This window comes from Felis catus, chromosome A3 (genome assembly GCF_018350175.1).
Source record: "Felis catus isolate Fca126 chromosome A3, F.catus_Fca126_mat1.0, whole genome shotgun sequence".
NCBI lineage: Eukaryota > Metazoa > Chordata > Mammalia > Carnivora > Felidae > Felis > Felis catus.
The window spans coordinates 18094114-18110395 of record NC_058370.1 but is presented as its reverse complement, the minus strand read 5'-3'; the positions used below and the strand labels follow the sequence as shown (position 1 = coordinate 18110395).

At 43.2% G+C, this 16282-nt stretch overlaps 1 protein-coding gene across 14 annotated transcripts in view; it reads right to left on the bottom strand.

Annotated features, from left to right (window-relative positions):
- Nucleotides 1–16282, bottom strand: part of PTPRT (protein tyrosine phosphatase receptor type T) — a 1064810-nt gene that overhangs the window by 100053 nt on the left and 948475 nt on the right. For 10 of the 14 annotated variants that reach the window (XM_023251232.2, XM_023251237.2, XM_023251234.2 and 7 more), the window contains one exon: nucleotides 1845–2035. In XM_023251232.2, coding sequence (XP_023107000.1) covers nucleotides 1845–2035 — 191 coding nt within the window. The remainder of the gene's footprint in view (nucleotides 1–1844; nucleotides 2036–16282) is intronic. The other 4 variants (XM_023251233.2, XM_045053604.1, XM_045053603.1 and 1 more) reach the window with 1 other exon arrangement.

Below are 16282 nucleotides of genomic sequence, written 5' to 3'. Positions count from 1 at the left end.
ACTATTTCTTCCCCTTTCTGATAAGTCCCCAGTCTCCCTTCATGCTATTGGAACCTTAAATGAAATAGTATGACTAATGACTTATAAAGCATCATGACATTGAATATGCCTTTACCAACAGCACACTGTCTCCTGTCATTCACTCACCAAAGATATGTACACAGGTGTGTATAAGCACATACCCATGTACGCCTCCACACTTTCAGGGACTGGGACCATTCAACAAACCCCCTAGGAACTAAGGCCCAGGGATGAGCAGTGATGAGACCATTTCCTCCAAATATTACCCCGATTTCCTCCCCAAATTTGTGGATTGAGGATATGAAAAAATGCTATTTTACTGGGATCATATTTGAAATTAAGCACAAGTTCTCCTGAGCTGGTAATTACTCACATCCATGGACATAAACGTTTTTGTTCTCATAAATGTGTCAAACATGCCCCTTGCCACCGTGTTTTATACTCTCGTAAAATTTTAGGACCAGAGAGGTCTTTAGACATCACCTTATCCAAACTCTCCATTCAACTAATAAAGAATTTAAAACTCAGGTAGCAAAATGATATGTTAATATCACACAGTTTATTGTACTGTAATCTGGCTGTCTGGACTCAGCAGCCCGCCCCTCCCCCCAAGTTTAGCACAATTTCATGAGCTCACATAGCTTCTGAAATACTGCTTTGTAAGCTCTTTCTCAGAATATAGTCTGAGAGATAAACTTAGTCTGCACTATCAAGAATTCCAAATATGTAGAGTCTTAGTCAATGCGTTTGCGCTGCATACAGTGTTACCGACCCTAGCATATTTGGGGAACATGGTGCATGTGAAAAAAGAAACCTACAAAAACTAGTACACATAACTCAGAGCCTGGCACACAGTAGACGCTAAAAGATATTTTGGGAAGGAAGGAGGAGAGGGGGAGAGAGAGAGAGAGAGAGGAAAGGAAAAGTAAAGAAAGAAATGTTGTTTTCAAAGCTGGCTGCACAAGGAGGCTTGCAAAATTCTTCCTGGGGAGTGAGGTGGTGCTCTTTAGTTCAGGAAAACATCTTAATGAATTTTTCCTTCTATTTTATTTTCTTCTTTGTAAAAGGTGAGGCCTGAGGGGCAAGGTCTGAAGCAAAAGGAGGGAGACTGAGAAAGCTAAACTGTTTTGCATAAACAAATGAGTGTGGGGGGAGCGTGGGAATTCTTTTCCTGGATGCTGGGAAAAATTGAAAAAAAAAGGAAAAATTTGAGGATACTACAAAGAACTTTGGGGACAGAGTGGACAGAGACCTGTCAGGAGGCCGGAACCTCAGAAGGACTTTTATTCAGGCACTTCCTGTACTTTGCTGCAATCCTTCTGTCATTCCCCAAACCTCAGTAACAGCCACTACTCACAAGTCCTCTGCACTGGAGTTGCCTTGGGGAGGGAGAGAAGGGATGTCCAAAGCCAGGGTGAGGAGAAGGTACAAAGAGAGAGAAGCAGATACCAGAGGTGAAAGTGACTCAGGGGGTGGGTGTTGAGAACACGGCAGAAGCAAGGTAATGGGCCCAGAGGGGACTACGAGCAAGCAAGTCTCCCGGAAATCACTGGCAGGGGAGACTGGCTGGCTTTTTTTTTTTTTTTTTTTTCACACAACAGGTGGGATATGGGACTTGATCCTTTCCATCTTCCTATTGAAGGAAGGCAGGAATCCAAACCGATTCAGTAGGTCTGAGTGGGGACTGGGATGGTGCCTTTCCAACACACTCCCAAGCGATGCTGTTGTTGCTGGCCTGGGAACCATCCTTTGAGTTGCAAGGATTCAGCACCCATGAAGCCTCTGTGCCCATCAGGAAGTTTCTCCACAGGGTGGTCTCTTACCTCATATTCCTCCTTGAACCCATAGCCCTGGCCTCTCTTCATCTGGGTGATGTGCTGCAGTAGGTCCGCCACCCGGATGGCAGGCTGGAACTGGTCCCGGGGATAGCTCATCTCCACAGGGTCGCAGGCCCGGTAGGGGTGAGTCTGGATCGTGAGGGTGGGCTGGGACAGCTCCCCACGGCTGCCATCTGCTTCAAAGAGAAGGGGGCAAAGCACATATCACCTATGAGTGTTTTGTCCTCTGTCCTCTCCACCCCCCCCCCCCCCAGGGCAGGGGAACTAACTCAAGACTCAAGTGATCAGGAAGCTGAGGACACTGCTTCCCTCACATGGCTGTGGTGGCAGATTTAAAAATTAAAACAAATGAACCAATGAACACAATAACCCTGGGTTTGTTTCTATTTCAAGGGTGCTTATCGATGGAGCAGTGACCAAGTTCCAGGTTGGCTGCCATCCTCTGCCTGTCTCAGTCCTTCCTCCAGGCTTGAGAGGGTGGTCTTGGCCAATTAGGGCCGATCTCAGAGCCAGTGAGAAGCCAGACAGCAGTTTAGGAAATAGGATGCCTGGAAATCATCTCTGGTGCCTGCTTGCAAGTGAGGAGAGCCCAGGTCTCTGGGGACCAGAGCCATGTGTCTGCTCCTGCTCCATCTGCCTACATCCTTGGGAGGAACTGAAGCCAGTCTTGGACCCTGACCCCCTCAGCTGCTCTCTCCAGCTCTGGGCTCTGCAACGTGCTTGGCTTCTGTCTACTATCTAGTTTCCCCACCAGTTCACACTCTTGATCCAGGAGTGTCGCTGAACCTCTTCCTTCAGTCCTGCCAGCTACTTCTCCCAGGCCTGGGTCCTATGCCCCATCTCCTTTATCGAATCTCTCCTTGATATAAGATCTGTACTCTCCTTGATAATAATCTCTATACCCACTGAGTCACGTTAACTGCCCTCTGCTGGCTCACCGCACCGCCCCCCCCCCCCCACTGGAAACTGATGCATGCCGGGGGGAGATTTGAATTCCTCTGTTCCCCTCGGGCCAGGACAGCCACATGCTTGCCCTACGGGCTCCCTGCCAAGCATACATTGTTGATCTTTCAGGGCCAGTTCACAACCATCTAGGCTTGGTTTCCTCAACCTCCTCCCAAAGTCATGGACTGTCTATGCCCCAGAGCCTCCAGTTGTGGCATGTATGAGATCAGAACTGCCATAGATGATGATCCTGGTGTTTTCAGGCACATTAAGGTACCCACACAGACCCCATTAAGCCTATGCCACAGTCACTCCCAGGGAGGCTTCAGTGTATATTCCTGACTTTCTGCAACTTGTCTTTTCAAAATCCGTGTTCCCTGTTTGTCGCTCATGTCATAATAATCCCTCAGACATTGCTTCTGTATGTGGAAGTGGAATCTCCTATGTGACAGCAAGAGCTAAACTGTTCCTAGTAAGGAAGGATTGCCAACAAAAAGACCTAGAGCGTACAGGCTTATGTACAAGGAAGAAGGGCCTACGTGAGATGTTAGCACAGCTTTCTGGACTGCACAGAAGAAAAATCCTGCTTCCTTTCCCTCCTGGGACTGTAGGTAACATGTAGTACATCTTCAACGGCATTGATTAAATGGAGAGCTTTGCAAATGTGGGGGCTGCTTTCACTCTCCAGCACACCCTTGTGATCAGGAGGCCAATTTACTGAGAATTCACTGTCAATGTGCCAGGGACTGTGGTAGGCACTGGCAATGCACACAACACAGACCACACCCTCCAGACTTGACAGTCCAGTACGGCAGACAGACAAGAAGAACCACCTGAAGCACAAGAACAGAAGCCGGGGAAGGGAACCACATTGAGGGAAGAGAAGGAGGCCGAGAAGGAGCGGAGGAGATGGGTGGGCACGTGATGGGGGCAAAGCTCTCAGAGATGGTGTGAGGCAGGTCAAGAAGGCTGTGAACGTGTGAGAATCTCCCAGCCAGAGGGAAGCTGTTGAAGGGTTTTAAGAATTCCTTTCTTTAAGGACACACTAGTTCTTGCAGGTGCCCCAGCTGTCACAGATAGGAGGCACCCTTCCGGCGAGTATCACTCCTGTGACCCTATGGTGGTGTTTGGAATGGAGAAGGGGCATTTCTGTTTACTTCTCTGGATGCTGCACTTCATGATGCCCAGGAAAGCATGGGCCAGAGTCAGTGCCTGGAGCCCTGTGAGTGTCTCCCACCTAAACCGCCATCACACATGGGGACAGGTGTCTTCAGAGATCCATGGTCTTTCAAAGGACCTGGGGCACGGACTGCCTGGAAGACAGACTGCCTGGCAGAGACAGGCTTCTTAGGAATGGGCACCTGGCAAATTTTGTGAGATGCCAAATGTTCCCCAAACCAATATGGATATTTTCCCTAAACACAGTGCTAGACAGATTGTAAACTTGGTGTCAGCAAAACCAACACTGGAATGGAAAGTAAATGCATTTGAAATTTAACAACTTTGTATTGCTGTAACATTCGTAATAATGTCAATGCTGGTGCTAATGATGCTGTAAAGGCTCAGAACCAAGGGGCTTTCAAGGTTTATTAATTCAACTAGTTGGACTCCCTTCTCCAATGTATCTTACCTCACCTATTTCCTTATTAACCTCCGATAATGCAGAAGTGATGCCTTTTATCACAGCCCATTTCACCAGACGCACTATACTTAATTTTCCATCATTAGGTTTAATGAAAACCCAATTTCACAACTCACTTCTCTCAGGAACCTACAAGTAATGCTACGTTTTTATCAGCCCCAATTAAAAAGCGTTATGATGTTCCTATTCGAGTGGGAGCCTTAAAACTAACGTGCGATTCCGCGGCTAATTCAACAAGGGCACTGGAATTCACATGCTGCTCATAAAATGTAACTCAAACCAGCTGGCCCTGGGAGAGAACGCTGCTCATTTTTCTCCTCACCAGACCCTTGATTTTCATGCGATTTTGAATTCTCCTTAATGGGTTTTGCATGTTTATTTATCACATGATAATATTTTGGATTTCTTTTGCACTTTTTCTATAGCTGTTGCCTAAGCCTGTGAGTTCCCCTGCAACAACTTCTGTGGTTGCCTGTCAGGAGCTTTTGGGTAATGCATAGGAGATCCTGGGTCACCACAGTCCCTCTATTTCCTCTGTCCCTCTACTGGTTCTCCTTCCTTCTGGCCTTGACTTTTCTATTTTTTTATCCCCCTTATAGATCTCCCTGTAGCTCCAGACACATATTTCCAATTACTTGGTAGGAATTGCCACTCCGACTGGTTAACAAATATTTACTGAGTACCTATATTGTATAAAGCTTGGTGTTAGATACCACATACATACAGGAGGGTGGAGGAAAGTGTGTTCAGAGGGAGATAAGCATGCCACAGCCCTTGCAAGAGAGAAAAAGAGATAAGGTGTGTATAAACAAGTCTAACAAAGGTGGGAAGGGACAGGTGCCTGGGAGATGGGAGGGGGATGTGCTGTGGAGCTGGGCACTCCAGAAATGTTTTTCAAGCTATAGGCACTCACACCCCACCTCTGTGGTTTTTTGCTATAAGTATGTACAGCCTATATCGGCTCTGTCTGATAGAACCTCCCATGATGATGGAAATGGTCTATATCTGTGCTGTGCAATATGGCAGTCACTAACCACGTGTGGCTCGTGAGTATGTGAAATGCGGCTAATGTGACCGAGGAACTGAAGTTTAAGTTCTGTTTAATTTTAATTAATTTCAGTTTAAATATCCACATGGTGGCTTGTGGCTACTATATTGGGCAGCACAGATCTAGAGAAAAAGAAGGGAAATGGAGAATACTTGAGTTACATAATAGGGCAAAGAGGTCCAAGGAAATGTAATGCAAGCCACATAAGTAATTTAAAATTTTCTTGTAGCAACATTAAAAACGGCAAAGTGAATTAAGTTAAATTATTTTAAAACATAAATTTTATTTGACTCAATTCATAAAATAACATTTCAACAGTCAGTATAAAATCATTAATGATATATTTTACACTCCTTATTTGTACTAGGGCTTTGAAATCCAATGTACAAAATTTTTTTTCCAACATTTATTTATTTTTGGGACAGAGAGAGACAGAGCATGAACGGGGGAGGGGCAGAGAGAGAGGGAGACACAGAATCGGAAAACAGGCTCCAGGCTCTGAGCCATCAGCCCAGAGCCCGACGCGGGGCTCGAACTCATGGACCGCGAGATCGTGACCTGGCTGAAGTCGGACGCTTAACCGACAGCACCACCCAGGCGCCCCTATACAAAATTTTTCACTTGCTTCAGTGTAAGCTTAAAATTTCTTTCAATGTTTATTTATTTTTGAGAGAGACACAGAGTGAGAGTGGGGAAGAAGCAGAGAGAGAAGGAGGCACAGAATCCAAAGCAGGCTCCAGGCTCTGAGCTGTCAGCACACAGCCTGATGTGGGGCTCAAATTCATGAACCACGAGATCATGACCTGAGCCAAAGTCGGACACTTAACTGACGGAGCCACCCAGGTGCCCTGCTTCAGTGTAGTCTTATTTCACTTCAGACTAGCCATGTTTCCAGGGCTCAGCAGCATAGGTGATTAGTGGGCAATGCAGGTGTACAGACTTAACCAGAGCCAAGTCAAGTTCTAAAGAGAGCTGATTTAGAGTTATAGTGAACTTCAGAGACAACTGATCTAGTGTAAGCTCTAGCCCATGGATGCAACATGCCCATTTACTTTTAATGCTCACTACAACGCTTATATAACTTTTTAAGAAATGGCCTGACCATGTCCCATGAGAAGAGCGGGACCCTGAGAAATGCTGTGAGTCTGGGTCTCAGAATCAGAGAGAATGGGGTTCATATTTTTAATCACCCAGTTATGGGCTCGATGATCTTGGCCAAGCGACTACAGTTTCAGAGCTCAGTATCTTCATCTATAATACAGGGAAGACAGGTGTTGTGAGGATTCGATGAAATAATGCCTGCAAGTGCCTGATTTCGGGTGAGCAGGGAAGAAACCATTGCTATTCTGATGTTGTACAAGATGTGCTGTTTGGCACATGAGAATCACAGACTGGCGAGAGCATCTGGGGAGTCTTTTAGGGCTTCTCTCTTCTTTCCTTCAGGACACACTCCATGGCCATCTAAATATTTTACTCTACTCCTGCTGTTACTGTCCTAGTTTGAGTCCCCATGACAAGACTATTCCATCAGGTTCCCCAGGGGTCTTTCTGCCTTCACAGTTCTTTTTACACAGCTTTGATCAAGTCATTCTTCTGAGCAAAAGCCTCCACAGAGTCAAGACACAATTTCTTAACTAGCCAACCAAATTCCTATAGTTTCTATTTCTTATTTCATCTAAAACAATTCCTCTCAATCTGTGTACCCTTTAGGGCAGGAGAGCACAAAGAGGGGATGGGTAAGTATCTGGAGACTGCTTGCTGAGAGGGGAGAGTCTGGGACCGGAGAGAAGGTTTGAGGTGGGGAGGAGGCTGGCTCACCTGCTCAGAGTGGAGACGTGATTAGAACAAACACAGTGGGGTGCTGTGGCAATAGCAGGTGTCAGGGTCAGAGTGCAGAACCTGAAGACAAAATCTGGCTTCAAATACGAACCTCACAACTTTCTAGCTATGGGACTTCAGACAGATTACTAAGATCTTTATTTGTAACTGGCATCAGAGATGGCGATGACCATTATCATCATGGAAGAAGGTCGTTGTAACCTTAAATGGGATCCATTGGAAGACGTCTCAAGGTGACCCCTGGCTGCTAGCAGGCGCTGCCTGATCCCCACCATTGCTACCAAATATCAGTAAAGCCTCAAGAAAATAAACTTATAATAGCATTAAAATGTAAGTCGGTGAACTAACCTAGCATCAGAATTTGGGAGGAATACCCATTAATTATGTCAGTATCACACTGCACATGTGAAGATGGAGACTTCATTTTGTCACAGTTTTTAAAAAATCTCTGAAATTGTATAAAATCACCTTTCACCTGACTCAACATAGGGCAATTTTCCCTCTTGGGTTGAAAAGGATTGCAATTTCTTTGGTGAAGCATAGATGAAGTAGTTGGCTTGCGTTCGGGAGCCATGTTGTAAGAAAATTGTGTTCCACATTTCCAAATTCTGGACTTCAACTAGTATAAGTGTACTGACTTGCAATTCTTGAGACACAGTAGATTCACACCCCCCATCTCATATCTACTCGGGATATACTGTCTCTCAATGCAACGGCAGGTGAAATAACCTTCTTTCTCTTTTTCTTTGCATTCAGTACCCAATACTTCCTGGCCCTGGCATATGGCAACCATTACTCTGCTTTCTGTTGCAGTAGTTGCTTTCTCTGGAATGTCATATATATGCAATCATACTGCATACAGTGTTTTGTGGCTGGGCTTTGAAAAAAAATGTTTATTTACTTTTGAGAGAGAGAGACAGAGAGACAGAGAGACAGAGAGAGACAGAGAGAGAGAGAGAGAGAGAGAGAGAGAGAGAGAGAGAGAGAGAGAGAGAGAACACTCGCAAGGGAGGAGCAGAGAGAGAGAGGGAGACACAGAATCCAAAGACAGGCTCCAGGCTCTGAGCTGTCAGCACAGAGCCCAACGTGGGGCTCGAACTCATGAACTGTGAGATCATGACCTGGGCGGAAGTTGGATGCCCAACCCAGTGAGCCACCCAGGTGCTCCTATGTTTTCACTTAGCACGATGCTTTTGAGGTTCTTCCATGTTCTTGCTTATAGCTAGTTTGCTCCCATTGCTACACATCCTCACCAGCTCTTGTTTCACGGTTCTATTAATTTTAGGTAAGTTTTATTAATTTTAGGCATTCTAGTGGTTGTACAGTAGGATCTCACTGTAATTTTAATTTGTATATTTTTATGTACCTATGTGACATTTGTTTTCCTTCTCTGGGTGAGGTGTCTGTTCAAATATTTGGCCCATTTTTTTAGAGGGTTATCTTATTATTGACTTGTAATCTGGATATAAGCCTTTTATCATATGTATGTTTTGGAAATACTTACTCCCAGTCTGAGGCTTACCCTTTTATTTTCTTAATGGTATCTTTTGAAAAGCATAAGTTTTAATTTTGATCAGGTTGAATTTATCAATTATCTTCCTTTATGGTTTGTTATTTTGTCTTGTGCAAGAAATCTCTAATTCAAGGCCACAAATATTGTCTATGTTTTCTTCTCCTTCTCCTTCTGAAGTCTGGCCAAATGGCGTAGGGTTGAACTTGTAACACTAGTAGTAAGTACAATGCCACCCTGCTGCGCCACACTTTACAGAGCTGAAATGGACATTGTATAACTGGCAACTGACACTGAGATTCTTTGTTACTTCAAGTAACATTAGCCTGAAGGATAGGAAAAAAAAATGCTTCACCTTCTTATTTCCTTCTCTGGGCTCTGATAATCAAAGATTAAGCGACCAAATATGGGAGGCTGGGTATTTCCAAGACCTTTCTCCCCCTCAATTGCTTTCACTGGGGTTTCTGACATGGCAAAGGCAAAAGAAGGTAGACAAAGACCTTTATACCCTAGGAAGCAGATTCAGTATTAGGGAAAAAAAAGGGGGACCAGAGTAGTCATGGGGAAGGTGACCTCTGGATTGACTTACTCCCTCTGATAAAGAGATCAATCCTCCTCTTTTGGGCAGAACATAAATTCTTCCCTCCATAGCACTCAGATCAGATGGAGGGATGGTATCAGACACTCTGCAGAGGGATGGGGGCTGTCAACATCCTTTCCTCCTTCTGCTTAAGCCACAAGAAAAGGGTTCCCGCCAGTTGGGCAGTAAGAACAACAGTGAGAATCTTCCTGCTCTGTTTACAGCAAACACCAGTCCTGGAGAAATTTTCTCCTCCTTTTTTATAGTAAGTAAACAGAAATGAAACAACATGGTCTTAGAAAAATCTACCATATTAAAAATAAGGAAAATGATACTCTGAAGGCAGAGGAAAATATAATTTTCAAAAGTAAAAAAGCAGCCAGTGTTGACTTTTTACCCAACCATCATCCCCTACCTTTATCCTTTCTGGCAGAGCCCTCAAATTAGTTTAGGTGCCCACACATTTTCCTCGTGACTCAGGTAGATGACCCTATTCCTAGATATAGGGTCAAATTGGGATTTCCTTAAGCCAATCAGGAGCCCTTATCTTCTTTGCCAATTTTTCAAAAGTTTTTAGTGAGATAGGAGGGGGTTTCTGGGAAAGATTTCTCTACCTCTAAGAAGGCTGTTCCGGGGGCCTCTCTCTCCTATCGGGCATTACACCATTTGTGGGTTTGATGCTTGGAGCTGCTAAAGCAATCCTGTAGCCATGAGGAGAACCAAGAAGGCAATGCCAACATGAGCTGGTAAAGTGAAGAGCTTACCAGAATTTGGGTCCTTAATGATACTTCAACCAACCCTGGGACCTGCCCTAAACTCTGGACTTCCAGTTCTGTGAGCTGACATGTTAATATACTGTTTAAGCCAGTTTGATTTCTTTTTTTCTCCTGTTACTGGCATGTTAACCTAAACAATGGGAAATGGAAACGAATTCTAGATTGCATGTATTTTCTTGGGAACAAAATTCAAGAAAACACGGAAGAATAAAGGAAGTGAAAGATTACTGAGAACATTTTTTTCAAATTGTGGGTCAAGAAGCAAATGGCAAGGGATGCCTGGGTGGCTCAGTCAGTTAAGTGTCTGACTTCTGCTTGGGTCATGATCTCATGGTTTGTGAGTTGGAGCCCTGCGTCAGGCTCTGTGCTGACAGCTCAGAGCATGGAGCCTGCTTTGGATTCTGTCTCTCTGTCTCTCTCTTTCTCTGCCCCACTCTTGCTTGTGCTCTGTTTCTCAGAAATGAATAAACATTAAAAAAAATAAAATAACAAATGGAAAAAACTTCGCTGGGTGAGGAAAGGGGAGATTGTAAGGAAACCCAAACACAACAGTGGTATTAACGTGGACACTGGAGCCTGGAATGAGAATAAGCAACAGGCAGAAACTTGAGGACAACTAACCTGCAGGGGACTCTAGGTCCTCTCTCCCTACCTGCTCATGTGTGCTCATGAGTTCATGTGCTCAGACACCAGAAAGACATTTTCAGAGAACAGAAAACAGACACAGAAAAGACATAGTGGTGTTACTAAAGAAGAGAATAAATGACGCAGATGCAATAATAATGGATATCTGTAAAAACAGCTCTTTGGCAGAATAAAAACTGCAACCTTCAAAAGCAAAAAGTTCTCCGTGTACAACTTTTTTTAAAAAATATTTTTTGTATGTTCTTTTTTGTATGTGTGTTCTTTTTTTTTTTTTTTAATTTAAATTCCAGTTAGTTAACATCCAGTGTAGTGTTGGTTTCAGGAGTAGAACCCAGTGAGTCATCACTTACATATACATCCAGTGCTCATCGCAACAAGTGCCCTCCTTAATGCCTGTCACCCATTTAGCCCATCCCCCACCTGCCTCCCCTCTAGCAATCCTCAGTTTGTCCTCTGTATTTAAGAGTCTCTTATGGTTTGCTTCCCTCTCTGATTTTATATTATTTTTCTTTCCCTTCCCCTATGTTTAAAATATTTTTAAAATGTTTATTTATTTATTTTGAGAAAGAGAGAGAGAGAGCAGGGAAGGGGCAGAGGGAGAGGAAGAGGGAGAGAGAGAGGGAGAGGAAGAGGGAGAGGAAGAGACAGAGGGAGAGACAGGGAGAGAGAGAGAGAATGAGAATGAGAATCCCAGGTAGGTTCCAAACTGTCAGGACAAAGCCCAATGTGTGGCTCAATCCCACGAACTGTGAGATCATGACCTGAGCTAAAACCAAGAGTCAGACGCTTAACTAACTGAGCCACCCAGGTGCCCTTCTCTGTGTACAACTTAAAGACAGAATAAGTCTCCAGATATAACTGCTTAAATACTATTAAATACTATTGATGAAAAAGCACTTAGATAAACATGTAGGCTGGAATAAATGGTTATCTATAAAGGAAGAGCAACAACGCTAACTCTATTTTCCCTTGCCCAAATTTAAATGCCAGAAAGTGATGGAAGAAAGTATTTGAGGGAAGAAGGCTGTGACCCCAAAATTATACAATGATGTAAGTTGTTTTTTCACTTGTGATGTTCCAGGAAGATATTACCTGCTATACAAAGACTCAGAAATTATACTGGCTCTGATTCTTTTCCAGAGGCTTGGGGAGGTAGGGAAATAAGGGAAAAAATAAAAAGTAAAAACCCCAGGATGCTGGAGGAAATCATGTTATAAAAGAATTGATTTGTTCAACACCAAAGTCAGTTAAACATAGATAGGAGAATAAAAATCAAAACAAATGTGAATAAAAGAGAAAAGAAAATGTATGTAAAAATATCTAAAATAACAATTCTTGGCTAAAATCTGAAATTTTACCAACAAAAAGATGTGGGTGACTAATGCATCACCAGAAATAAAAGCGTATCAACTCCTTCATCCTTCATACATGGATAGTCAATCTATATTATTTCAATCTTGATCTTAGTTCAAGGATCTAATTTCAAGCATGGGTGTGCATATCTATGTGTGTGTGTGTGTGTGTGTGTGTGTGTGTGTGTGTGTGTGTGTGTGTGAGTGTTTGTGAGCTGAAGGTATCAATTAGTAGAATAAAAACAAGGGTGGATAACTTTCAAATAGAAGCAAAAACAGAACAAAAGAAACCCTGGACTTCTACCACACGTGGGTCTGGGGTCCATAGCTACTTGTGTGATGAACTGCAAACATAGAAAGCAACGTACAAAACCCTCTGTCCTGACAGGCAAATGGGAAACCACCCTATGGAGATATTTTCATAATCCAAGACACGTGAATTCTCCCAGAACAAAACTACTTCCACTAATGATAAATTCATAGTGGAAAACAAAACATAAAGAAAGACAAGCCGTGTGAAGAAGCTTATTCCTGTGAGGGAGAGTCGGCAGACGTGGTACACAGAGAAATGTGCCTCCCAAGAATTGAAAATAATAAAACAATCAAAGGGGCCATAAAATAAATACATGCAGATTGATTAAAGAGAAAATGAGGGGGGGGGGTGGATTATGAACCACGGCAATAATGCAGCACATCATGGAAAAAGGATGAGTCAATTTGAGAAGTACAAACTTAACTTCAAGAGATGAAAAATATAGTCGTTTGAAGTAGAAAATAAGTAAATAAATATAAGAACAGATGTTAATGGAGCACAATAGAAGTTAAAGATAAACAGAGATGCTGAAGAAAAGCAAAAGCTGGCTGTTTCCTCTGAAAACACCAATAAATCTGACAAACTTCTGCCAAAAATGATGAAGAAAAAAAGACACAAATAAGCCACTTCACAATTGTTAGAAATTGGCAGGATGCTATTATCACATGCTCGATTATTGGCGAGTGAGTAGATGCCTGGGAAAACCATGAAGGACATCTGAAGACGGTGATGGATGTGACCAGAACCAGAAGTTCTACCTCAGCCCATCACCAGAGCACCAGCTCTTTTTAAACAAGAAGTTTTATTTTGAGATGATTATAGATTCACGTGCAGCCATGAGAAATAATGCAGAGAGGTCCCTCATACCCTTCACGTGGTTTTCCCCAATGTTAGCATCTTGCATAACCACAGCACAACATCACAATCAGGAAAATGACACAGACACATTCCACTGACTGCATTCAGATTCTACCAGGTTTACATGCACTTTTGTGTGTGTGTGTGTGTGTGTGTGTACGTGTGTGTGTATTCGTGTGGGGGTGTGCTCATGTGTTTAGTTTCATACAACTGTATCACATATTCCTGTGGCCACCACCACAGACAAAAGGCAGAGGCAGTTCCGGCATAAGGATCCTTCACGCAAGAGAACACTAGCCTTTGAGTTGCTCTCTTGTCTCTAAGCTGAGAGCTGGTTATTGGACCCTGGGTGACTATAGCAATAATGAAAAGAAATGCCTCTCCATGAAACCCTAAGTCTGGAAGAGCCCCACCAGCTGGAGCCTCATCTTTCCTGATGCTCCTATGTTCCAGGGGCCCACAGGGCTGCCACATGGCTGTGCATTCCATACAATGCTCAGTGTTAAAGTGTCATTCATGTGATGGCCTTGCTCTTGTGACCCATGTCCTGTTAATTAAAAGCCACCAGTATTTTCCTGTTCAAATGACTAGTGGTTGGAGTCATTATGTTCATTTTTTTGTAAAACATACAGTGGAAAGTTTCGCCTATGGGGTCTAGAGGGGAGGGAACGAGTGAATTCTTAGTCTGTGGCCTTGGTGTCCACACTGAGCCAGAGTTAGGAAGGGAGACCTCTGTTCAGAGTTTGCTGTGGGTCAGAGGATTGGATCCGTGACGAGTTTTGTGCATGTACATGTGTGTGTGCATGTGTGAGCATGGCCTGGAAAGCCCATGGGTTTTCCCTCACCTTTTCTCTAATCAGAGCAAGATGGTTTTATATCTGTTTCATAAAACAGACTTCTGGGTATGACTGTTTCTGAAAAAAGGATTTTGCTATTTAAAAAAAAAACTTTTAAAATCATTTTTTTTGGTCACAATTTCAAGAAGATCTGTGGGAGAACAAGACAGCTAATGTGCTGATACCAGTGTTCTACCACATAGGTTTTATAAACCGAATTCAATAGAAATAAAAATGCAGATCATTGGGCGTTGCCAGAAGCAACATACCTACAGCAACAACAGGGTGCTTGGGGTCCTGTGTATTTAGTGATCAAACTAGGAAGTAAGGGGGTATATGCGGGATCCTGGAAACATACTGTTGAAGCACAAAGGAGAAGGGATACAATTCTGGACTTTCAAAATGCTTTAGCTCCTGCAGACACAAGTCCTTTCCTGCAACATCTAACGCTTAATTATTCCATACCCACCATTTATTTGTACTTTCAGAGACACTGATGTTTCAAGGTTAATGGACTACCTGAACTTTGACTTACAGAAAAATACCCCATAAATAGACACTGAGATATGTATCTAAACAAATTTGTAAACTCATGACAAAGTGTGATAGAAAAACTGGCTGGGAAGAAATGGATTTCCAGGGAGTGTATTACTTATCAGATGAGAATGAAGTCTATAAAAGTAAGAGGAAACTTTGAGGTCACTTAATGTTAGGAAGATTAATATTATTGTGAAGGTCTTTAATATTACCAGCAAGAAGATCTGTATATGGCTATGCATGTTAATGTGAACAGAATATTCAAAAGAACTTCAAAGAACATATTTGGTCAGTTACTTGAAGTAGAAATAATAAAGACCAGTGAATTGTGTAGTTTTGATATTCTTCCAAACATAAAAAAGAGTGACATTGGGTGGCTTTGGAGAGGAGTTTGAATAGAGGGAAACACTGAGATTGTGTGAGGAAGGATGTTAAGACAGACATAGAGGGATTGGTTGAGCTGCAAGCATGAGAAAATTCAGGTGGCTCTTACATGTCAGTTCTGTGTTTGGCAGAGCGACAACCAGAATAAATAAAAATAAATAAAACCACCTATTGGTAGAGTCATGTTGGATCACCTGCCCCCATCCCAAAACCGTCGCTTAAAGAAAAATCTGGGCTACAGATGATGAGCTTGTCCTCAAAGTACACACAAGTTGGTTGGGATTGCTGGCACAGTCTTCTACCCTGAACATTCTGGAGTGGACGAGGAATCTAATATAATGAGGGAAGAATGATTCCAATTAGAAAGGCTGAGAAACTCCCATCACTCCCTGAAGACACAGAAGTGGTGAAAAGTGTATAGGCTTTGAACGTTAATACACCTGAGGGAGAACCGTGATACCACCGCTCGCTGGCTGTGTGACTTTGGGCAAGTTACTTAACCTCTTTGAACCATAGTTTCCACAAAAGATTTCTGGATGCTACCACTGAAAAATGAAGGCAGAAAGGGAAAACCAAACACTGTGATTTTTAATTGTTAGAAGTGCAACATACCTGAGGTCAGCCCAATATAAGAAGGGACGGACACAGCCTGGACCCTCATATATGCTACCCCTCTCTCTTTCTCCATAAGAGCTGGAACAGTGTCTTCACATCTCCCTGAATCCCTTCTTGTTTCTCCATGTTCTGTTCTCTACAATGAGGCATGATAATTTTTCAGAAGTCCAAAGCTGATCATGTCACCTCCCTGCTGAAGCCATTTATTGGCTGCTCACTGCCCTTTAGCTACATTCCTGATCATAAATATGGTTTCAAGGTTCTGGTCTAGCATCTGCCTCATCTAGTGTCTGTCTGTCCTGTGCTTACTAGGCTGCAGCCACGCAAGTTCTTATCCACCTGAGAAACTGTACATGATGTGTTATTCTCCTGGAATGGTTAACCTTTCTGAACCTTCCAAGGCCAAGTGGATTCCTATTCATCCTTCAGAACTCAGCTCAAAAGCCACTACCTCTTCTGAAATAGACAAACAGATCCATGGTAGGAAAAAACAGCAGAACTGTGGTCACCTATTAGGTGGAGTGGGGGCAGGGTTTGATTGGG